The sequence below is a fragment of the Nomascus leucogenys genome, chromosome 2 (genome assembly GCF_006542625.1).
Source record: "Nomascus leucogenys isolate Asia chromosome 2, Asia_NLE_v1, whole genome shotgun sequence".
NCBI lineage: Eukaryota > Metazoa > Chordata > Mammalia > Primates > Hylobatidae > Nomascus > Nomascus leucogenys.
Genome location: NC_044382.1, coordinates 145,340,518 through 145,365,620, shown reverse-complemented (window position 1 = coordinate 145,365,620; position 25,103 = coordinate 145,340,518). Strand labels below are relative to the sequence as shown.

Sequence of the window (25,103 nt, the reverse complement as noted above, 5' to 3'; positions counted from 1 at the left end):
TGCACTGCATTCGGATGGAATCTGTATACTGCTACAACTGGCGATTGAAGAGGAAAAAAGGTAGGCTCTTCACTGGTGCAATAATCTAGTAACAGTGCAGTAGCTTGGATGGACTGATATTTTTCTGCCCAAACTGAATGTAGACTCACTCTGAATTTCCTCTCTAATTAAACATGTGAACTCCGTCCTGTGGGAAAATGAAAGACAGAATGCTTCTACTTTAAATAAAGAGGCTGGCTGCTTGGGAATACTATATATAAATAGTTACAGGTTGTGACAATGTGAAAATCGGTTTAAAATGCTATCATTGGCAACACCCTGTGTTGATAAGGTTGTAAACAAACAGTCATATGCTGGTTCTGCCGGTGTAACCCTTCCAGATAGCAGTGTGGCTCTCAGTGGCAAAGGCCAATAGGAGTTCTTGGGTCTAGGAACTCCAGTTCTACGCTCTATAAATGTATGCGGAGGAAATCAATTAATAGAAGGAAAAAGCTGTATGCATAAAGATGCTAATTGAACCATTAGTTCTAACAGAAACTAGAAATAACCTAAATGTCCCACAGTAGGGGAATGGGTTTCCAAATAATGACCCATCATCTATGTGATATACGAGGTAGCCATTAAAATAATGGAAAACTTTGAGAAATAAGATGACTTTGGGGGGAAGGGGAAAAAAAGGGGGGCATGAAGCCAAATACCATGAATCCTTCAAAGGCAATAAGATAAAAGTGTTTTTGTTGTAATAGTGGTATTATGAGTCTTTTTCTTTCTAAAAATTACCTTTATTGTTGCTACGTCATTTCATCTATAGATATAACTCAGAGCTGTTTGTTCAGTGATTATATGAATAATAATTTGTGATATTACTTAGTATTCTAAAATGACCTCAGCTAAACTAGCTTGGATATACTGAAAGACACAAAGAGTTAATAGACAGGGTATTGCCATTTTAGACTTTCTTTTCTTTTTTTTTTTTTTTTACATAAGTTTCTAAAAATGGTGCCTGCTGGTGACCAGAATGGGCAGTGATATTGCAAGCCAAGTCTTTCTGGCCTAGTGTTGACCTTGATGAAAGCCATCAGGCCTCCTTCACTGAAGTTCAAAACAAAACCACTCATAACCCCATTTTAAAAAGCAAAACCACAAGCCACAGGGTTCAGTCATTGCTGGGGGATGCTTCAATTTCTTGTTTCCTATTGATAAGTTGCAGTAAGGTCTCCCTTAATCAGGTGTGAAAGTGGAAACTGGCCGCCTTTGGAGTTGAAAGAAACTTAGGGAGAGAGAGGGACTTGGAAGAAAATGACTGCAGAGAAACTGGCCTACTCTTCCTGTTTGGGTGGATTCTGTAGCATTAGATGAGCGTGAAGAACTTGGGATGTTGAGTCCATGAGAAGGTGCAGACCAACTTAAAATCAGAACAGGACAGAGGGCCTACTGAGAAATGTAGGCAAGGCTGAAGCCAATGTTTCTGGATAAATGGCATGTAGAAAAATGATTTGTAAGGTTTATACTGGACATTTCGGTATCAGGAGGAGTGCCAGAGCTCACTCTTAAATAGGAAATCAACTGGTCTTCCCTTGCAGATAATTCACCCATTGTATAAATGTAATGTATATATGCTTCTAGTCTATAGGCCACCCATAAAAGTAGTGTGTAGTGGAAGGCCCATGGGCTTCAAGGCAGATGTAGCTGGCTTCACATCCTGACTCTGCTGTCTACCAGCTATGAGACTCTGGAGAGGTTACTTTATCTCTCTCAAACTCACTTTCATCCTATGAGCATAAAGTGATTTGCCTAACCCATCAACTGGCACACAGTAGATGCTCAGTAAATAGCATCTGCAATTAGAAGTAGCAGATGACGCCGAGTGTGATGGCTTATGCCTGTAATCCCAGCACTCTGGGAGGCTGAGGCAGGTGGATCACCTTAGGGCAGGAGTTCGAGACCAGCCTGGCCAACATGGCAAAACCCTGTCTTTACTAAAAATACAAAAATTAGCCAGGCATGGTGGCGGCTGCCTGTAATTCCAGCTATTCAGGAGGCTGAGGCAGGAGAATCTTTTGAACTCCGGAGGTGGATGTGGCAGTGAGCAAAGGTTCTGCCCCTGCACTCCAGCCTGGGTGACAGAGCGAGACTCCATCTCAAAAAAAAAAAAAAAAAAAAGTAGCAGATAGAGTAGGATCATTATTATATAAATCATATACTACAAATACACATATATATGTACACAGATGTTCCTCAACTTACAATGGGGTTACCGCCTAAACCCATAGTAAGTTGAAAATATAAGTCAAAAATGCGTTTAATACACCTAATGTACTGAACGTCATAGCTTAGCCCAGCCTACCTTAAATGTGCTCAGAAAACTGAAGTTTACCTAGAGTTGGACAAAGGCATTTAACACAACCATTTAACACTTAGCCTGATTTATTAGAGGGTTGAATGTCTCATGTAATTTACTGAATGCTATGCTGAAAGTAAGAAGCAATAGTTATATGGGTGCTCGAAGCACAGTTTCTACTGAATATCACTTTTACATCATCGTAAAGTCCAAAAATCATAAGTCAAACCATCATGAGTTAGGGACCATCTGTATACATATATGTGAATATACGCATATATATGCAATACATATATGTGCATATGCACGTGTGCCGCATATATGTGTTATACATCTATAATGCCTGTTTACATGTATGGCACACATATTTGTGCATGCATACATGTACGTATACACATAGATGTGCACATGACATGTATACATATACAGATGTGCACATGACATATATACATATACAGGTGCACATATGACAAATGGTGAGAAATAGGGTTAGCCATAGAATAAGCTAAAATAGGAATGATAGGAATTATGCCATCCACTTGCTCACCTGTCAGGAATTTATCACAGAAATAGCCAAGGAAATAAGATTGATGTGTCTGGCAAGAGAAAATGTCCCACGGGGACTGACAGTGTCTGACTGAGTGGGTTCAGGGAGAAATGGGCATGAGGGGGCAATCGCTACTGTTACGGGGCCTCAGTTCATCTTCAGGTAACCTAGATAACTTCTGATAAAGTTGATTAGGACCTTGTGCTTTGTGAGGACACCTACAGACCCAAGATGTAAATTCCTTTATAGCAGAGGCTGTGGAGGGGTTTACCTTAAACCTTGAATTTCCAGGATGTAGCACTTGGTATGTTTCTTAAATGAATGAATGTATGAAGACTTGGTCTATATGACTTAGAAATCTTGATTTGGGAGAATCCTCATCTACCCTTACAAACTTCCCCCAGGTCTCATCTTGTCAGCCTGCAGATGTGAACCCTGCAGGATCCAGAGAGGAGGAAGTCAGCATAGAGGGCCTAGACAGGGCCAGGAGGCAGGGGGCCAGCATGTCCTCTCTTGATTCTCTTTGACATTTTGCACAGCACCTTGGCTGATGATATGCCAATGTCTTCTTTCTCCTGGCTTAACTTTCACTTCCACCAAGTGCTTGAAGCATAGCTAGAGTCAGACCCATAAAGTCACCTCTCTGATCAGCCTAAGATCTTAAGATGGTGCATCCATGGCCAGGCACAGTGGTTCATGCCTGTAATGGGAGGATTGCTTGAGGCCAGGAGTTCCAGACTCCCCTGGTCAACATAGCAAGACCGCATTTCTATTTAAAAGGAAATAGACGGTGCACCCTACCAGAATGGATATTTTCAACTTACAGAAGGAGCAGTGGCACTGGTGCAGGGAATCTGCATGACCTTGAAGTCAAACACTCCTGGGTGTGAACTGCAGCTCTATCAGTTTATGAGCTGTATGGACAACAGCAAATTATGACACTTCTTGGCCTCAGCTTTTCATCAGTAAAATGGGGAGAAGGGGTGAACTGGCAAGACTGTAGTCATATTAGAAATCAGATGTAATGGCTGAGCATGGTGGCTCACACCTGTAATCCCAGCACTATGGGAGGCTGAGGTGGGGGGATTACCTGAGGTCAGGAGTTCGAGACCAGCCTGGCCAACGTGGTCAAACCCATCTCAACTAAAAATACAAAGATAAGCTGGGTGTGGGGGTGGGCACCTGTAATCCCAGCTACTCTGAAGGCTGGGGCAGGAGAATCGCTTGAACCGGGGAGGCGGAGGTTGCAGTGAGCCGAGATGACACCATTCCTGGGTGCTGGCTCACACCTGTAATCCCAGCATTTTGGGAGGCCGAGGTGGGCAGATTACGAGGTCAGGAGTTTGAGACCAGCCTGGCCAACATAGTGAAACCCCGTCTCTACTTAAAATACGAAAAACTAGCTGGGTGTGGTGGTGTCTACCTGTAATCCCAGCTATTTGATAGGCTGCGGCGGCAGAATCGCATGAACCTGGGAGGTGGAGGTTGTAGTGAGCCGAGATTGCACCCTTGCACTGCGCCCCGGCCGACAGTGGTAATGTTGTAGCCTGCTTAGCACAGTGTGTGGCTCAGGATCATTGTCACAATGATGGAAATTATTTTCATGAACATAAAGCCTAGTCACCAAGAACCATTCTTTAAGTGGTTATTTATTAAGTTGCTGTGTGACAGGAGCAGTTCAAGGTACTGTGGCCAAGTTGTGAAGAAAACAGACAAATTTCAGTTTCTCTCATAGCAGGTAGACAGAAAAAATAGACACACAATGTGTACAATAATATTAAATGTTGTGGAGAAAAAAATAGAGGGGAAGGGGAATGAGAACGGGGTGACACCATGAAGACAGGGATAACATGTGAGCAGAGACTGAACATCAGTGAGGAAGAAAGGCATGCTGGTTTCTGGAAGGAAAGCATTTCAGCAGAGGAAACAGCAAATAGGTAGCCCTTGAGTTAGGAGTGTGCTTGGCATGTTCGAGGAAAACAGGAACACTACAGTGGCTTCTAGTGGATAAGGAGAAAGTGCTGGAAGTTGAGATTAGAGAGGTAGCTGGAGACCAAACTACAAGAGAAGTAGGGTAAAAAAAATTAACCTTGGTGAGCTGAGAAGCTGCATCAGTTAGCTTTTGCTGAGTAACAAGTAAGCCTGAAACTTAGTAAAAGTGTGTTCTTTTAAGCCACTATCTTTTGCAGTGCTGTGAGTTAAATGTGCAGTTTCTTCTCCTCTGAATTGGCACAGCTGGGGCTGGATAGTCTGGGATGGCCTCACTCACTCACATGTCTAACAAACAACTGCTGGATACGGGTCCTGGTAGTGACTATGTGTCTCTCATCATCCAGCAGCTTAGCCCAGGAGCCGTTCCCTATGATGGAAGTTGCAGGGTTCCAAAGAGCAGCAAGGAAAGGCAAGCCCCAGTGCACAGCACTTTCCAAATTGGCCAAGGCCAGTCACATGGCCAAAGTCAGAGGTCATATGGGAGGGGTGATCCCCTCCAGGTGTAGATTCTGAGAGTGGAGTTCTGACGGCTGCTTTTGCAAATGACAATAATGTCTGAAAAGTGACATTATCTGATTCATAGTTTCAAAGGTCCTGTGATAATTAATAAGGATTACGTAAGGGAGACTATAGCCAGATGGGAGGATGTGGCCAGGCTATGGGCCACTGGAGAGCAATGGTGTTTGTTTGACTGCTGTGCAACACAGATGCAGAGGCTCAGAACTTCATGACATTGTCTGGCCTGAAGCTGCCATTATCAGGAGGTGGAACAATGACACCCAGCCTCCACACCTTCCTGGTATTTCAGCAAAAGCATTTCCTCCATCTTGCCAGAGTGGACTTCCTCATGTGCTTCCTGGAACGGGCTGGAAACCATGGTGTCCATGAGATGGGATGCGCAGAGAAGAGCTTCTGCACAGCTCCCATTTTCAAACGTACAGGTACCCGCTAATCACTAAGTACTTGCTAATTACAGGGGAGCAGACCATTGAGGACTAAAATAACTCACTATAAGTAAGTAAGTAATAACAAAACATCTTAAGGTGAAATGAAACAATAGTCATTTTTCTTTTTTCTTTCTCTTCTTTAACAGAAAATATGCTGGCATGCTAATTGCGTGAGACAACTGGGCCCACGGACAGCCACAAAGCACAAAAACAAAACACAAACTCAGAGAAGAAACAAGAATCGTGTTTTCCTGGCGTCTACGAGAAGCGCTTTATTTTTCCTCTAGATTTCTTTTCTAAAAAAAAAACAAAAACAAAAAAACTGAAACAAACTTTTAAAGAAACAATACAAAGTTCAGGTGATCATATTCAAGCATGTTCTTTTATTAAGCATAGGATGGGAGGCAGAGCAGGAGGTTGAAGCAGAATGTGAAAGCAAGAGAACTGAGACTGTGACTGACAAAGGGATTAACTAACTTTTTATTCTCTGCCCCCCAAAATATCCTGTGTATTCTTAAGTATACACGCTACCCTTCCTGCCTCTCAAGGTATCTAAGGAATGATTTCTAAGGAATGATTTGAAAAACTTGTTATAATCTCTAAAGAATTTTTTGTATAGCATGAGCGAGGGAGTCTATGACAAGTACTTTGCCAGGTGGTAGTTCCCCGTATTCTACTCCGTCTGGGTGTCACTGCCATCCTCACTGGCTGGGACAAGGTTCTGAGATTTGTCTCCCCAGCAGTGACCAAGCTGGCGCAGGCTTGGTCAGGATGAATGAAACAATTATCTCCTGGATCAATGCAGCAAGGAGAGGTGAACACTTGCTTTTTCTTCCCTAAGTAGGAGAAAGCCAGCCCCTGGTGGCCGTGGTGGTAGCTGGATGGGACGAGGGGACCTCAGGCTATTCTACAACAAACAGTAAAAGACAATTGCTGGTGCTTCTCCAGGGAGATACGGAACCTACACACCAACCAGGTTTTTACTTTCAAACCGGCCACCACCCGAAAGCAAAGAGACCTATGACTAGCCCAGCCCCAGAAAAGTGATACTTTACCCCAGGAATTCCCTGCTTCCCATTGGTACTTAACATTTTTCACTCTGTCGTGACTGCTCTTACTTCCTTTACTCTTGTGGATCTGTGTTGGAGGGACATTTGGAAGGGGCCCAGCCCTGGCACTTGCGTGAGCAGACACACACAGGGCGGGTGTGTGTGCCCATCCGCTCCGAGCTCCACTTAGCCGGACTGGCTGCCAAGCCGTTCTTGGATCAGCCTCTCACTGAGCGCCCACAGGGTACGGGCCGTCTCTTCGCTCTGAGCTTCTGGCGAGGGCATGCACCGGCAGCAGTTGTTGAAGTACATCCCTCCCAGACCCTCCAGTTCTGGGGCAGCAGCACAGTACACGGTGGTGGCAGCTCCCTGTTGCTGGAAATCCAAGAAGAAAGACAAGAAAAAAATGTTTTAAGAAAAGGATTGATGAGATGACGTCATTTCGACAGCCTGGGCATTAGCAGGCCTCCCCCACCTGGTTCAGCTTCAGCTGGATCTTGGCATAGCAAAGGGTACTGGGCTGAAAGCACATGACTGTAAAAAGTATAATGTGACTATCCTGGAAAAACGAGTTCATAAACTCCGCTTGTAAAGCTGGTGTGACTTTTGACACCTCATATAGGAACAGGCTTGGAAAATAAATACACATATCAATAGGTCGTGGCAGGCGCCTCTTCCACACACAGAAAAAGATGGTATCCTTCTGAACGTGCAAGAACAAATTCATCCAACCCCTCAACTTCTCCATGTATAATGTAATTCGATACCAAATCGTTTGTAGAAACTTCTGACAAACCACCCACTCTTAATTATGGTCCATCAGGTAAAAACCCAAGTGGGGCTGCTGCCAGATCATCCCTTTATGCTTTGCCCACGGTGCTGCTAGGGGAAGGGTTGGCAATGCTGTGTTAAAACATTTAATACAGATGATACACACACACACACATTCATACCTAGCACAAACACCTAACTAACTCATTTATTAATTCATCCAGAGCCCATGAAAACCTTTTTCTAAATGTCGTATTTGACCCAGATTTACAATGGGACCATGGGTAAGGGGGTACATTTCCTCCCAGCCCACTTCAAAATGTAAGTTGCAAAGCGTGCAATTGATCACTTTCCTTCACCTTTTGAGTAACAGTTGGGGCTGTGGCTAGGGACGTGTGCACTGATGGGGCATCATATCATCCAAACTGACAGAATACTGTCAAGGATGCTGTAAAGAGGGCACAAAATCACTTTGCAGACCATAATTAAAAATAATAGGCTGCTGTTCAGAGGGAGACATGGTCGGCACGTCTCTAATTTAAAACCAATACAGTTTATCTGGCATCTTATGATTATTTATGTGTTTCACAGCCCTAGCTGCATCCACTAATTTTCAGCTGATTGATAGGGAGAGGGGTTGCAAGACAGGACAGGAAAAGGTAACTAAAGATAAGCTCAGCCCCACTAGGAAAACAGTAAGGAACTTTGATTGTGAGGGAAATGGCTTTCCGACCCGACCCAAAGCTTATCATTTTTCTGCCCTTGCAGGGTTGACATTGTGACCATGCAGGGTGCTTACTGGAGGAGTTTCCCTCAAATGGGCTGGTTTGCAATCACTATGCTTGCATTCTAGGATCCCTGGGAGAGCCAGGTCCATTCTGAGAACTAGGGTCCCAAGGAAGGTGTTATGATGTGAAGAATGTGCCATAAGGCAGCCTTGGGTTTGTTGTTGTTGTTGTCAGTGTCAGGATATCTAGTAACATTTGAGTTGGTCTGAAAAATGAATGGTCAAATGCAGTCAAGTGATATGACTCTGGGAGGGGTGTGGACCGTGAGTGAGACAAAGACTTGGGTTTTGATAATAACTGGCTGCTTGATGATAATGGAGAAGTCAAGTCCCATTGGTCCTGAATTTGAATAACTGACATGACTTGAACTTAATAGTAACTGCTTTACCTCCCCGATCTCCCTCCATTATCATGCCCACTCCAAATAGCCAGATATTATCCTGGATTCAGCTGTTTCTTTTCGCATTGATTTGTGTGGCTCAAGTCTAATGGAAATGAGTTCATGTCATCCAAATTTCCTTTCACTGAATTATTATTCCTAATAACCCTGAGCTTAGCACCTGGCACATTAATCGAAACAACTTCAAGGGGTTTATCTGGCTCTTCTGTATCCCATGTGGGGAAAAGGGAAGCAGAAGTGCCTCTAAAGACAAATTGGAGAATTGAGATGCTCATCCAGCTAACTCAAGCCAAATATCTTGGCCTGGAATCTTAGAGTTCTGGTGGAGATGGAGCTTTGTATCAACTTCCAGATATGTGTCATAGATTTTCATTTTACTTTGCAGCTGCCAAAACCACCAGAGTGGCCAACTGACTTGCCATTAACTCCCGAGTGGCAGGAGAATCCAGCTCACTCATTTCAAGTCCAGCCTCCCGCCCTCTATGCCACAATGGTTATACTATTCAGCATTCAAACAAACATCATGACAGACTGGCCTTTCACTGTTCTGCCAAGTGTGAGGAAAGACCAAAGCAGTCCACTTGGGAAAGCAAAAAGCAGAATTCTTCCTAACCTGATAAAATATTTTGCCACTATGACCTTCTGTAATGATATCATGTTGCACTCTTGCATTATTGGAATGGTATTTTTGCTAAGAAATTCTGCAGTCCCATTGATTCAGAAAGCCAGTGATGCGGGAGCTGGGGACCTACCTTTTCCTTCCATGGAATCTGAAGGCAATTACAATTGGCCTCATTTCATGCCAACCTACATTTGGCTACAATGCTGAGAGCCATACCTTTTTGAAAAGCCTAACTTTTTATCAGGAGATGGCTTTGATTCCTTTGCCACTAGTCTTGGGGTGATTTACCATCTAAATTCCATCACAAGTGTCTCTGGCTTTGTAGAACACAGTACACAGGAGGGGCACCCGAAAGCAAAGACGACCTTCTCTACACCAAAAATCAATCGTCCCCCTTTGGCAAATTCTCCTTCTCAGATTCATGCTTGGTGCTCATGGGTACTCACTCTACTCTACTCTCTTGCTGGACAATTAAGCAGTAACAATCAATATCTTGTTGATCCCACGCGCACCACCCCTTTGGTCTCTTGGAGAATTCTCTTTTCAGCTGTACCAATGGCAACCTCTGAGTGACATCTTAATATGATCAGATGTGGCGACAGTTTAGTAACAAGTTCTCATTTTTGGCTCATCAGCTTTTCGGCCTGCATATCATCAGAATAAGACTGAGCCACATTAGTGAAATCTCAACAGTAAACAAGCCGATACTGCCAATATACAAGAAAGCATTCTTAAACTGATAAAAAAAAAAAAAAAAAAGAAATTTAAAGAGCACTTTAATCACCATCAGATGACTTTCATACCACTTTTTGGGGCATCAGTTCATAATGCAGAAAAGATGAAAGAGCCATCTAAAGGAAATAATGTTAACTCCGTTATAAAATATCTGAAGCAATGCCTTGCCAGTTGTCATCAATGTTTACTGATCCATTGTGATAAAATAATAATACCTTGACATACAAACACTGGCTGGAGCTATGGGTTCCCCTAAACGATTTTTTTTTTTTTTTTTTGAGAATCATTTATCAGAAGCCTGTAGGTTGTGCATGGTTGCTAATCATGGGAAATGGGGGAGGTGTCTCTATCCCGCAGCAATGGCAATGAGTTAGGGTGTTGACGACACAGGACTGAGAATTTCTGGGAAGCCCAGTAGAATCTTTAATCATGCCCGAATGCCATTTCCGATCTAGTCAAACATTTGTGAGCTGCCAGAGGAGAACTGTGCAATCAATCTTGATAGTGTATGTAAAATTACCCAGGACTCTTGTTTGGGATTAAGTTAAGAGTATCTTGGTAATAAGGATTCATCATTCTCTTTCAAAAATCATTTGTCAGATTTGCAGCACAATCTTCAACTACAGAAAGGTGGGATTTAGAAAGCAGTTGCAGTTTATTTATAGTTGAGGCCCTCAGATCTAAATTATCCATCCTTCCAAAACTCTGTGTTGGGATGAAAATGTTAAGTAGCTGCTTTTCATCAACATTCATTTGATAACTGCTAGCCATAAATTTATAGTTGTCAGCACAGAATACAAATGAATATTGACTCCTTTAAAGGAAAGGGTACAGAGGTTTCTGATAAACAATATATGGTAAAGAAAAAAGAAATACCCACATATTGATATTTGTAATGCATTGGTTAGTACTCTAATATAACACTCACAGGGACACATGTTACACAATGTTTTGCTTTCAGGTTTTTCTATTTTAAAATGCATGCTTATTTAAAAGAAAGACTAGATTCCTGTCTTAAAGTAGACTTAACTGAGATATATAAAAAATAGACACAATATCATGGCATATCTATATATTCAATGATTGCGAGAGAGTACATGTTCTAAGATTGCTTTCTTACAGGGACATTGCACAGCAAATGCTGAATTAATCCATTTATGCAAAAAGTAGAGTTAGGAACGCACCCTGGAAGTTAGAGTAGGCTTGGAACACCAAGGGCAGGGAAGGGGAACAGCCCTTTTGAAGACGGGCAGTGTTTCCATGACTAAAGTCCCAGGACAAAGAGGTGATCCGAAGTGAGCAGGTTTGGCTAAAAGGAAAGACATGTACCTCTTCAAACCCTGCCTACTTCCATTATTACTCATCTGCTGTCTGTTGGGCAAAGCAAATACTTCTCAAATGCAAAGCCAGCCACCTTATCCAGTGACTCTGTGAATACACCACCAGGAACAGAATCATTTCTCAGAGAGCTGCTGTGGTGGAGATGAGGGGGTGAGCCCTCATGTCACGGGTGGAATGGATGGCCATCTACACACCCTGTTTTTCCCTGTCTCCCAGTAACACTCCCCCAGGAGAGTCTATAACCACTCTCCCAGAACGGTGCAGAGGTCATCTCCAGATACCTCGGCGCTTGGGATACAGTCATTCCTCACAAACAATCACAGCTTCAATCTCTGATTGGAAACACAAATGAAGGCAAACTGCTCCAAAAGGCCACCTGTTCCCTACTCACTGTCGAAGAGCAATCTTTTAGGGGACATATTTGCCACAAATTCCATTTGTTTATAAAGTAATGCAGCCTATACAGGAATGAGGCTCACAGGCTTCCCTGGCTAGGTGACCTCACCACTAAGTCACCCTCTTCTTCCACCATGATACTTCTATAATGAAATTATACAATTCAATTTGGAGTAAGTGCTAACCAACGAACACGCCAACTTCCATCAAAATGATGGGAAGCAGCGGACAAGAACAGAGATGTCTACTCCAAAGGCCTCAGCCCTGCAAACCGCCCGGCTTCTTCAGTGAGTTGTAGCCAACGAGGACCATTCAAGTGGCATCAATGACTAGCGTTTATTGAGAGGTTATGATTTGCCAGGCTCTGCGCGGAGAGCTTTGTGAGCATTGTCGCCTAACCCTCACACGGTTTTATGAGCCAGGGACAGTTAGTATTCCCATTTAGAGAGAAGCCTACTTGGTATCAGAGATCAAAAGCAACTCGTCCAAAGCCACACAGATAATCACGTAGAGTGAGTGACTTCAGACTCCATGTCCGTTGGTACATAAGACCTGCTCCCGAAATATGTGACACAAATATTTGCACGTGGCCCATGTCCTCATCTGTGTCTTCCACAGGGCTCTGGCTTCCTATGCCTCTCTGCCTGCTCTCCTGCCTTCTCAACGAGGCCATGTCTGGCCACGACGTGATGCCCTAATGTGGCCTAAAATGAAATGTGGGGGCTGTCGTGTGTTCACCCGAGAAATGTTAAAAGGAGATTTTTTTTTCCATTGATTTAGTCATGGAGCTAAATTGAAATGATATCCATTTGGATGAACAAAAATGAAGACTCAGCACCCCCTTGGATGATCCAGCAGCAAGTGGACCCTTACTAAAAAGGTCATCCGATTCAAAATGCCATCTCCAGGTGCCAGATTTGCAGAAGTACGGAATCTACTCTTTGATGATAGAATTTTTTCAAAGCACTGACCTCCCAAACAAATGAAATGGACACAACCTCCATCTTATCAGTTCCGACACATGGAGGTGCGGGCTCCGATGTGTTTCATCAGGTTTGCAGAAAAAAATACTCATCCATCCTTCTTACTCCCCCTCCTCCAATGATTCCTAACAAAGTCATTCCTACAAATTCCTGACAACTGACTCCCACAAAGGCCTTGAACAATCCAGCCTTAGATACATGCAAATACTTCCTTTAGGTATTGTAATGTAACTTTCTTCATAAGCCTTTGGGAGTTTTGCTAACTCACAGGCTATTATCCTTGATTATAGAAGAGGAATGCATCAATTTCCCAAAAAGAAACAGTGAAGATGATCAGGAAAGCAAATATTTGTTTTTAGGCTTTAAAAGTGTGAGGAAGTGTTCTGGAGAATCCATTTAGATCCCACTCCAACTCTTAGCCCTCCAGAAAAGAACATGCCTGCCCTAACAAATTAGACATGGACAAAGTATTTGGATATTCATCATTTACCACAAGGAAAAATATTTCTTTGCTAGAAACAGGTTCACAAGGGTAGAAAAACCTCAGGCTCCTTTTTGGTTGCCCCTCCCATGACAGGTGAAGAGTGTCATTCCCCAAGTGACACTTGGGACAGTGTATATGATGGGGGCTTGATGGCCGTGGCTCAGAGTGAAGTGCCAGTCCATCACCATAAATGCAACAGGTTCAGGCGCAGACCACAACCACAAATTACAAGGGACACCTTGAGAGAAACGCATGCAGGGGGAAGAGTGCCATGCAGCTTTTAAATGACAGCCACGCGTTCACAGGCTTCTGTTCAGAGAGAACCTGTGAGCTGTCCTGGGGCCTTTCCTGTTGGCGCTGCAGGCATCCCAAATATGATGCCCCCAAATCTGAGTCTGGCTAGAGGGAAGTGTCATACAAAGGCCATGCCATTCTCCCTGACAAAAGACATGAATTTCTTGCAAGATCACTAAGGAGTTGTAAGAGGTTGACTTGAAGAGAGTAAAATGAATTGGAAAGCCAGCAAGAATGTGGCTCTTACTCCTCTGTGAAATATGTGCAGGAACGAGCCTGGAGACCAGCAGGTTCAGAATGGAAAGCTGGAAAGAATTCTTTCCTAAAACTTAAGTTTTAGAGAAAAATAGGCAGCCAGTCCCAACCACCCAAAGGCGTCCAAAGCCATGTTTGTTCTGGGAAGGCCAAGGCATGGGAGGATGTTAACTTGGGCTATCAGCAGGCTTGAAGGGCAGGGTGACCTTGGTACGCTGTCACGGCCTGTGTTTCCAAGTTGACAAACTGTTCTGAGCTTTTCCACGAAATGAGTGAAGCCCTTTTCATACCTCTTTCATGTTCCAGAATTCTTGCCATCGACGTTCCAAAGGATCTGTGACAGATTTATGTCTCGTCTTAAATGGGACAAGTTGTAACATTCAGAATTATTTTATCTTTCTGAGACCTGCTGTTATTGTGAGACCCTGGACATGCTTTGCTGGGGTTGGGGTGAGGGTACTCCTAACAAGGGAAGGAAGAAGAAACGGCTTCAAGGCAATCCATGTGGGTGATTGCATGCACGCTTGTTCCATCTTCCATTTGTGCCTGCCCAAAGTGTTCTAGAACTGACCGGACCTGAGAGGCTGTCTCATTAGAACTAAGAGAAGGTATTGTTGATGATGTCTTATATCCATGGAAGAATTCCCTGGGCATTCCCTCTGATGCTGCCTGGGATACCTACATTGCTCAAAGTACAGGTTCTTTATGAATGGGGATGAAACATTGCAGTGGGGTATCCATTCTTCTACGGCTTGTTTGAAATGGCCAAGCAGAAGTGCCATAGAAATTTGCCAACAAAATAAGCATCTAACTGATAGTGTCATCCTTCTACATGGAACAAATCTGATGACATGTCACTGAAATTTTCCAACTGGGCCACCTTGATGCCTGTGCTAAAAGACTGCTGGGTGTTTATAAGAGATAAAAGAAGATATTTAGTGTGTGTTTGTTTGAAACATTTTACATTTTTACTCTACTTCTTTAACCTCTGTTACGGTTATAGCTAGCTCGTGTACTGCGTATAAATGTATGCATCTGTATTCGCCATGTACACCGAAATAAACCTTTGAAATTATTGCCAGGCAGAATTAATGAGCTCAGTTCTAATAGTGCAACATAGTACAGGTGAAACAAACAGCTTCTCCCTTCCCTTCTTCTGCACCGAACGGCTCTACGAAGTCTGCCTGCCAAATTACATCTTTTAGACTGTTTTGTGAGCAGGCAGGATTTCAGGACAAACCACAAACAAGCTGTTTGTTTAGATTTTAAGGTTGACAGTTCATTTACACGTATGCCCTGTAAGTATTCTATAATATAGTCCTGAAAAAGCACTGAAGAAAAAAAAAAACACACAAGGTCTCTGCTGGGCCTACATCATGGTAAGGAATTAACTCTTAACTCTGCCTTCCAGAAACAAATTAAGAGGATGTACTTTGCAATAATTCAGATCTCACAGGTAGGCCCCCAATGTCCAGCCCTGCTATTTCAAATAGGGCATGTCCGCATTAGGGGTGTGGATTTCCATAGAGAGCTCACTGGAACAGACCATTTCTCAGGTTCCAAGACACTGGCCTTGTTAATATTTCATTTAGAACATACTGTGGAGAGCGTCTCATTTATATTACTTCCATAATTAATGGTGATAGCTTAGGCACTGCCTTTACACAGAGAGATCTCTTCACAGTGGTCGATGGGTAATGAGAAACAATAGATATTTCATTCACCAGCAGCGTGTTGCTAGTTAGTAGGAAATGATCGTGTGTGCTGTTGCTTTAATTGCCCGGGTAAATAATTCTGCCTCGGTGTTAGTGAGCATTTTAAAGCACTTGATGCAAATAGACTAGAAACAAAACAAACAAAAAAAATTAACCTTGATTATGCAACACCTTAGCATAGAAAGTTACAAAGGTATGTCTTTTTTAAAGTTTGCATTCTATCATGCAAATATTATCTAAATATGCATGTGCTGACTACTCATCTACTGTATTTTAGGACATACAATTAGGCTGCCTTTCTCTTCCCCTACGTAGACTGTAAATAACTGTAGATCTTTCTCTTGTTTCCCTATGTAAATATATGTAAATACTAACAAGCTATGCATGCTGCTATTCTAGGCAATTTCAGGTACTTTTATAATATGAAGGCATGTACTTGAACTCGTTTGTTAACAGAGGGGAAAAAACTCTCTCAAACTCTTTAAAGCGGAATAGAAATTAAAGACTTCTTCCTACACTATTGTGGCTTCTTTTGTTTGCCTTCTCTTGCTGGAATGGAGTGCCCCACTCCAGCTCTAACCCTCTCCCACGAAAGACACACAGCACACACAGGCCAGGGAACAATAGTGGGACAACTTGGCTTGGGCTTTTTCATACTTTCTTTGGGTTTCCTAAAAAACATCTAGAATCACAAGGTAGGTTTTCTTTGGATCTTTCTAGCAAAAGAATCTCAACGGAATGTAATTCCTATTTGTTGTTCCTTTACTGTGTGCCTTATATCCCAAAACACTATCGAGGGTCCCGTCATTCCCATCTCAACAATACGGAGACTGAGTCAGGTCAAGGCCAGTGACAAAAGTGACAACACTACTAAATGCCACCCAAGCCCTCATTCTTTCCTGTATATAATAGGTCAGTAAACTACTTCTGCAAACGGCCAGAGATTAAGTAATTTAGCCTCTGTGGCCCATATAATGTCTGGCACGATCACTCAATTCTGCTATTGTTGTGAAAGCGGCCATCAACAACGTCTACCCAAATGAACGTGTCTGTGTTCCAATAAAACTTTATTTATAAAAAATAGGCAGTGGGCCAAATTTGGCCGGCAGGCCACAGTTGTCAATCTCTGCTCTACACACAATTAAGACTGTTTTTAAAGACTGGTAACATTTCCCTTTTTAACTTGTGCATTTGATGGACCATGGAAATGATTTGATCAAATGAAAATTCTTTTTTCCTGCAAGTGTCATGAAATAAACAGGTGAGCAAAAATGAAATCACCTGAGCTTATAAAACAGGCTGCCTTCCTCTGACAAATTACATTGCCAGGTTTCAATTTAGTTATCTTTTTGTTTTCATAAATAGGGATGGAAGAAAAAAGTCAGAGAGACAAAAGTGGAAAAAAAAAAAAGGAAAAAAGTGAGCAACATTCACTCTTCAATGAGAGGAAGGAGGCTATTACCTCAGGTATCCATGGAAACCAAGCAGCGCATAAACTTTTTAATGGTTGGAAAACAGCGTTTGCGTTTGAAGATGTTTTTCCCAAGTATGATGCTTCAGTGTAAATGCATTAATTGACAGTTTCCTTCGGGACTTTTTTATTGAAGTTTCCAAACTTAATTTGATGGCACAAGGGACTCTCTGGAGCCCTTGAAGAATGCTGCAAAGTTAGGTCTTTAGAAAACCGAGCCAGCTCAGGCATCGTGTACAAATCCAACTCTCTTGCAAAGCAAATGAAGAAACAGATCTTATTCCCTGTAAGTTTCCCATTTAAAAAGAAAAAAGAAAAAAACGAAACCCTCTCTGTTCAGCTAGGGAAGGGAGAGGCCCTTTCTAACCTCTATCGAGTGAGAATCAATATCATCTCTTCAGTCCTGGAGGGAATGGAGAAGAAGCAGGAGGAAGAAAGATCCAGGTATTTTTGCAGATGGGGTGGCAATATGGGATGGTAGGAAAATGCCCTGTGCTGAAGCCAGAAGTCCTTACACTGGAATCCTGTCTTTGACACCTATGACAAGCCAGTGAGCCTCAATCTCCTCATCTGGAAAGTGGACATAATAATATACCCTTCATGTGATTCCTGTAAGGATGAGTGATAACATTTGGCCATTTCCTGGGCACACAACAGGTACTAGTTCAAAAGCAGCTATAACTCTGATTTTTACAAGTTTAAAGCAGCTATAACTCTGATTATCACAAGTTTAAAGAAGGAAGCATACACATCAAAGTATAGACGAGGCCTACACCTCCATTTTTTGGGCCTGCCGTATAGAGACTCGCCTGTCACCTGGCCCCCCAGCACCTCTCCTTTAGCCAGATCACCGAGCGCAGGTACAGTATCAGCACAGAGGCACTTGCCAGTCCTTTCACCATTTCTAGATCGCCCTTCCAAATCATCCTGAGTTTTTCATGTCTTTGTCCAGGGAGTGTGAGGCTTAATAGCTGCTTAGGGAGGGTTAGTCCATTCTCAACTGTAATGGCCAAAAAAAAAAAAAAACACACACACACACAAACGGTGGTGATGACTGCTGGTTACTGAGAGTCTCTTAAGTGCCAACAACCTGTTATTACTTCTGATTCTCACAATATCCTCACTCCCCACCAGGCAGGTGTTATTGTAGCGGAGGGGAGACAGAGGCTAAAGGAGGTGAAGTAACTCATGGCCAAGCAACGGGGCGGTGCTGGAACTCCGATTCAACCTGAGGTGTAGGTTCAAAACCCATATTCTTGATGTGTAATGTTCTGACCCCATACTCTATACCCTTTGTAGCACCCCAGAATCATGCATACACTTGAAAATCTGGCCTCAGATCTGAGAAGGGGATACTTATTTCCGGCCTGGGCCATTTGATCCCTCTGGTGGCCAAGGCCCTCTCCACAGACCAGCAGGGACCTTTCTCCTCCTTTCTGAGCTCCATTTCTAGTGCCTAAATCCCTGGCTTCCCACCAGGCCTCTGGGGGATGTCATGTGATTTTGAACAGTACAGACCAGAAGAGGTCTGTGGTGCCTCCCCTGCAGTATTCTCTTCTGCAAATTGCTCTTCGTGCAAAGGAGGTCCTGAAGGCTGGCAGGGCTCAGGTTAGGAGCTTGGCATTTGTGGATCATCTGGCAGCAACCACCGGGGCAGTCTCACAACAAGCCAACTGCCGTTGGAACTCCCCGCACCCACAGTTTAGAGAAATGATGAACTCATGAGAATGGGGTACACCAAGGAACATCTTATTCTTCTCCCTGCCTCTGCCCTCTGGCTGCCACACCTGTAGGGATTCATCCTCTTAGAAATGCCTGGCAAAGAGAAGGCACACAAATGCACATTGCTACTCAGGGAGGTGTCAGCGAGGAACACAAGCCAATTGTGTAGCTGGCCCTCCAATTGTCAAGGGGTTGAAAATCTGTCATCTGCCAGTATACCCTCTGGATCCCTAATCAAATGACTTTACAAGGCAGTCCTCTTCATGTATGAATCCCATACAGCGGCCAGGATACCTTCTGTGACACGTTCTAGGTGGCAAGGTGGAGAATTTTAGCTGAACTCTTGCAAGATCCCTATGAAATTACTACAGTCTCATTGTACTAATAGGAAAACTGAGGCTCAAGCAAGTAAATGACTTCATAACATAATTCTCATTGATTCAGTTTTGATTTTGTGCCACCTGGCGGCCTCCTGCTAAGAGATTCGTGTGTCTTTGATGCTTTCTGTGAGGGTCCACCCTACGCATGACAGATCCTTTAGGGGGAATTCTGCACACATTATCCCCAGTTAAAGACAGGAGAGCCCTGGCACCATGGCTCACACCTGTGATCTCAGCACTTTGAGAGGCCAAGGCAGGTGGATGACCTGAGGTCAGGAGTTCAAGACCACCCTGGCCAACATGGTGAAACCTCGTCTCTACTAAAAATACAAAAATTAGCCAAGCATGGGGGCACACACCTGTAGTCCCACTTACCTGGGAGCTGAGGTGGGAGGATCGCTTGAAGCCAGGAGGCGGAGGTTGCAGTGAGCCAAGAATGCACCACTGCACTCCAGCTGGGGTGACAGAATGAGACTCCATCTTGAAAAATAAAATAAAATAAAAACACAGGGGACTGAAGCCCAAAGAGGCAAAGTTTTTTGCCTAGGTCAAACAGCAAGTAACGAGTTAGGAGCTGAACCAAATCACATGGCTCTAGACACCCAGTCTCAACAACTGCACTATGATAAATAGGAACACGTCCATAGCACAAGTGAAGCAGGAACATAGCATATCTTCAGGTCAAGATTTTGAGCCATCATCATAATGACCTTTCAGCAACAAAGAATAGCAAACATTTTGTGAGGGTTCCTGGTTCACATTAAGTGTTTGATGGGTACTCTTTACAATATTCACAATAATATGATATTTCCATCAAACCAACATGGAATCAAAAGTCCAGAAAAGTTAAGCAACCTGCCCCGGGTCACACAGCTACTAAGAAGGGGTGGGGAAATCTGGACCTGTGTCATCTGTGCCCTTGACCCCACTGCTACTAAGCATCCTGAGCCACAGAAATCAGACCCTGACAATGCATTTGTCACTTATCCAGTAGTATCATTCATGTCTTTAGTTAGGTTGCTCCACTAAGGGGCACCTTAGACTCTTGGGTGTGATGTTAAAACTGCAGTGGAGGCCAGGGCTTCAATTGCCCATGGGAAAATAATAACTCAAACCAGTGAGCAGAGGATGCAGCCATACCCATGACGGAGCAAAAAAAGCGGGAGGAATTATTTTCTTTACTTGTTTTTAATCTTACTCTTTTCTTTTCTTTACGTTTTTTTTTTTTTTTCTTTTTTTAAGACAGAGTCTCTCTCTCGCCCAGGCTGGAGTACAGCGGCACAATCTCGGCTCACTTCAACCTCTGCCTCCCAGGTTCAAGCGATTCTCCTGCCTCAGCCTCCCGAGTAGCTGGGATTACAGGCACATGCCACCATGCCCAGCTAATTTTTGTGTGTTTTCTTTTTTAGTAGAGACAGGGTTTCACCATGTTAGCCAGGCTGGTCTCCAACTCCTGTCCTCAGGTAATCCACCGGTCTTGGCCTCCCCCAGTGCTGGGATTATAGGCATGAGCCACCACGCCCAGCCCATTTTCTAAAGCTGCTCTTGGTTCCTCAGATTTTGGTAGATGACCGATTGATTTAAACTGTTATACACATAAGGGCAGATTTATAACTGCCCTAGATTTCAGTCCTCCTTAACTCCTATGCTTTCCTAGAGGCTGGGAAGCATAACTTCCTGCTGATTGGAAAGTAAGAGCCTTGTATCAGGACACAAGATCCCTGGAGTCCTGATATAAGGACTTCCCATCATCATGGTGGGATGAAACCGCCTCCCATCATCATGGTGGGATGAAACCGCCTTCCATCATCATGGTGGGATGAACCCTGCCCTTTGTCCTGGGTGTTTGTGTTTCCACCACAATCTGTAGGAAACACTGAGAACAAATAAATTACCAGGCAATATGTTTTTCCTGGCATTACAGAACAGCCTTTCTAAAGTGATCAAAAAGTCTAGATTATCACCACAACCACCCATTTGTGGCAGTGAGGAATCTATTGAAATGGTCTGATAATTAAATTTACTTTCCATGAATTCCTTTGCTTAAAGGACACGTCTGTAAAAAGCAGGGTTGGTGACAGTGGTGTACCAGTAAGTGTTCAAGAACTTGCTCACTGGAGGGGGGCGGTGCAGTGGGTGGGTTTGATTCATAGTGTCTGCCAATTCCCATGGTATAAATACTCTTGCCACAAGCAATTTCAAGCTATCAACTGAAGGCAGAGTTGGGAGGAAATGTACACACTCAGCTCCTGGAAGCTGCTGTGATCCAGTTCTAGCAGTCCCTTGGTGATGACCTGTGGAATACAGCTGCAAGAATTTTTGAGGAAGATCATGAGATACAATAAAACAGATCAGGACCTCAAGGTCATAAAACCATTGCGATGTGGCAGGCACTGTGGGAATGTATAAACCCAAACCAGCTTAGGGTACCTGGAGGACAGAATGGTACAGACTTGTGAATTTTAAGCATGTTTCAACTTGGTCCCTACAACCTAAAAGTTGACTCCACTCAGGTAGCTCCCCTGGCCCAAGGTAACTATACTTCCTACTGGGTCAATATGAGCCCTAAATATCATTCTAGAAACTGCAACATTGCTTCATTTAATATTGCAGCACCTCTGCAGGTAGATAATAACCCCATTTCAGAGATGAGGAGACTGAAGTTCAAGGAATTGAAAGATGCTCAGGGTTACACCGAACTCCCGAAATGCATTGCCAGGATTCAGATCCAGATCTGCCAGACCTCAGACTTCATTATTTCCCTGGTTCTCCAGGGAACTGTGCTCCCTTTGAGCTCTGTATCCTTGAAAATAGAACATTTCTACAACAAGTGAAATCTACATGTTATAACAAGTAATTTGCCTCCCCCTAAAAAAAAGTCTCTCATTCAGGGACACAGGGTCTGAATCCCTGGGGGGCTGGAGGTAGTGTAGAGGATGAATACTGGAGACGTGGAGGACAGTCACGTGCTAACACAGGGGAGGGTCCCAACTTGCCCTCGCTCCACAGGCTGCTGTGGGAGCTCCGTGTTCCTGAGAGTCAGGATGACCTGCCTGGAGACTGGGTATGTGGAGTATCAGCAGAAGAGAGGCTAGGGCTGCTTATGGGATTGGAAATCTTGGGATTTAAATTATTTCTCAGGCATTAATGGAAGTTGGGTCCGAATAGATTCAGCATTTTCTCCTTTTGCCCAACATCACAAACCTAAGTGAGCAGAGATAACCCTGGGGCCTCCAGGAGCTTCCAGCACACAGAGCACGTGTTCCTAAGCTGAAGGTCCCTTGGTTGAAACTGGTATAAACCCAAGCCAGCTTGGGGTACGTGGAGGACAGAATAATATAGACTTGTGAATTTTAAGCATTTTTCAACTTGGTCTCTCATTGTGAAATCTACACGTTATAACAAATAATTTGTATATGTGTAACACACAATGTATGTTGTATATATGTAAAATACAATGTACATGTATAATTTCCGAGTCTCTCACCTTGGTCTCTCACTGTTCACCAACAGGTGAAGAACAGAGAAGAGGATGATTTTTGCTCACACTGCACTTCTGTAACTTTATCAAAGGTGCCAAACCTCGAAGCTACTTTTGGTTTTGGTACTTCCTCAAATGAACATGCAAACAGGTTCCTACTGATTAAATTGCATGAGAAGAGTCAGTACTGGAAATTAGTAGTATTACTGTCCCCACTAACAGAAGAATATTTTAAACAAAGGCATCTTTACCACCTGAGATAACCAATTTTTTCCCATGTGAGTGGAATACCATTTCCAAATAAGAAAGAGAAAACAGTGACACAGGAAATGAACAACTAAAATGTTCTTTCCCCTTTCAACTTTAATTCCTGACACATTTGCATCTAGAATGTCAAACTCACCCAGTCACTGATCTTGTGCTAGGATTCTATGTACCACTACCTGGAGTGTTTTCCCAAAACACACTTCTCGAATCTGACTTAACCATTATCATTGCCATTCCTTTGCAAGGAGCTAGCTCCCAGTCTAGACAAGCTGACTTACCTTTGTAGCTTTACCATCTCCCTTTCCCCCATCCCTGCACCTCACTTACATGAATATACTCTGAAGTTAGAGAGGCACGGCTTCAGAGCAAGCTGAAGACACTGTAGTGGATACTGTAGTGTGCTGCTGAGATCCCCCATTCTGGGCCAGGAGGCACTCATTTCCTCAGATGCTAGACTGTCGTATGAGTCCCTCCTCAGGAACTGCCCTCAGCCAAAGCGAGCTCCCTACATAAGCAACACCCACTCCAGGGGGGAGCCCACCTCAATGACTTCCTGACCTCCTTGCATCTCTGAAGAATAATCCAGCTTCAGAGTTTCCTTGGGATTGACTGGAACATTCGCATCTCTCACAGCACAGCTCAACCCTCCCTCCGCCCCATCCTGCTTGCTACGTTTCCCTACAGGTGTGCATCCTAGAACACTCCCCAGTAATCTTCCTACATGCCAATCTCAGTTGCAGAGTCTGCTTCCTGGGGTACCCAACCTACAACAAATAGCTGGGGGACTTAGAGAAATATACATAACCACTCTGAGCCTCTGTTTTCTCCTCTGTAGATCTGAGATATGAGTATGCTCACACTTTAGCCATCCGGAATGACCAAATCACACCATACGCATAATGTTCTCATACGGAGCAGGCATATAATCCATACTCAGCAGATGACAGCAGTGGTGGTAGTAGTAGAAGTGACAGCATTAGCAGTAGCATCTACTCATCTCATTCTGCCTGCGTGGTTCTTTCTCATCCTTTAGTTTGGGGAGTATGGCATGGGGAAAAAAAGCATAGACTCTGGGACCATCTGCTTAGACGTGATTCCAGTTCTTTAAGTTTAAGCATGTTTTTGTATGCACTCTCTCCAGAAACTCTATTGAAAGTATAATACGGGGAAAAATTATTTAACTCAGTGATCAGGAAACATCAACAAAGATTTTGGACGATGGAAAGCAGATGGAGAAAGTGGCACTTCCTGACTCAGCAGCGCGGGGGCTTTAGAACAGAAAGGCAGTGAGAAATGAGCCAGTTCCCACAACGGGAGCCTGGGAACTGAACGGGGGTGGAGAAGGGTGGAAATAGGAAAAGGTAAGGTGAGGCTCCACGCTGCTTCCTATAACGTCGGAGCCGAGATCTCACATGGGCCAGGAAACTCGGTAAACAACTTGTGTCCTTACAAAGTTCAGCCGTCACTTCCTCTGTGAGTTCATAACCAGAACCTTTCTTCACCTGCACAGTCCATCTATATTTCGTAGTTGGGTGTGTGCTGTTAGACTGTGATCTCACTGAGAGGGGTTCCTGGTATCCAACCCAAAGCTTGGCACACGATAGGTGCTTAGAGAATATTTCTCTAAAAGGATGAATGAATGAATGCTCAAATTTCCTTTGCAGGCCAAAGGAAAAATATATCAATCCAACTCAGTTGTCGGATAAACAAAATGACCAGTCAAATTATTTCCTTTCCAAATCGTTATTGGTGTGGTTTTGACATAGCTGTTCTCTAAAAGTAACGACTCACATTAGAGCTACACTTACATAATATTCATTATGTGCCACACACTGCTCCAAACTTTCTTTGTACACATACACACACACACACACAGACACACACACACACACACAATCTTCATAACAACCACGTGAACTAGATTTGCTATGATTTTCCCCAGTTTGCAGAAAACTGAGACAAACAGAGGTTGAGCAACGTGCGCAAATCTACACAGTTACTAAGTGGCAGAGCTGGGATTCAAACTCACGTCCTGTGACTCCAAAGACCCTGCTGTAAAGAAGGCAAGGAGCCCGTTGCTTCTGTAGGTTACTGGGGCCTTCTCTTGTCCCTGAACTTGTTA

The 25,103-nt window shown here is 43.6% G+C and overlaps 1 protein-coding gene across 2 annotated transcripts in view; it reads right to left on the bottom strand.

Annotated features, from left to right (window-relative positions):
• Positions 1 to 4,521: 4,521 nt before the first annotated feature.
• WWOX (WW domain containing oxidoreductase) overlaps positions 4,522 to 25,103 on the bottom strand; it is a 1,126,706-nt gene continuing 1,106,124 nt past the window's right edge. Inside the window, exon 8 of one of the 2 annotated variants that reach the window (XM_003259982.4) lies at positions 4,522 to 7,251. In XM_003259982.4, coding sequence (XP_003260030.3) covers positions 7,063 to 7,251 — 189 coding nt within the window. In that variant the 3' untranslated portion in view covers positions 4,522 to 7,062. The remainder of the gene's footprint in view (positions 7,252 to 25,103) is intronic. The other variant, XM_030819181.1, reaches the window with a different exon arrangement.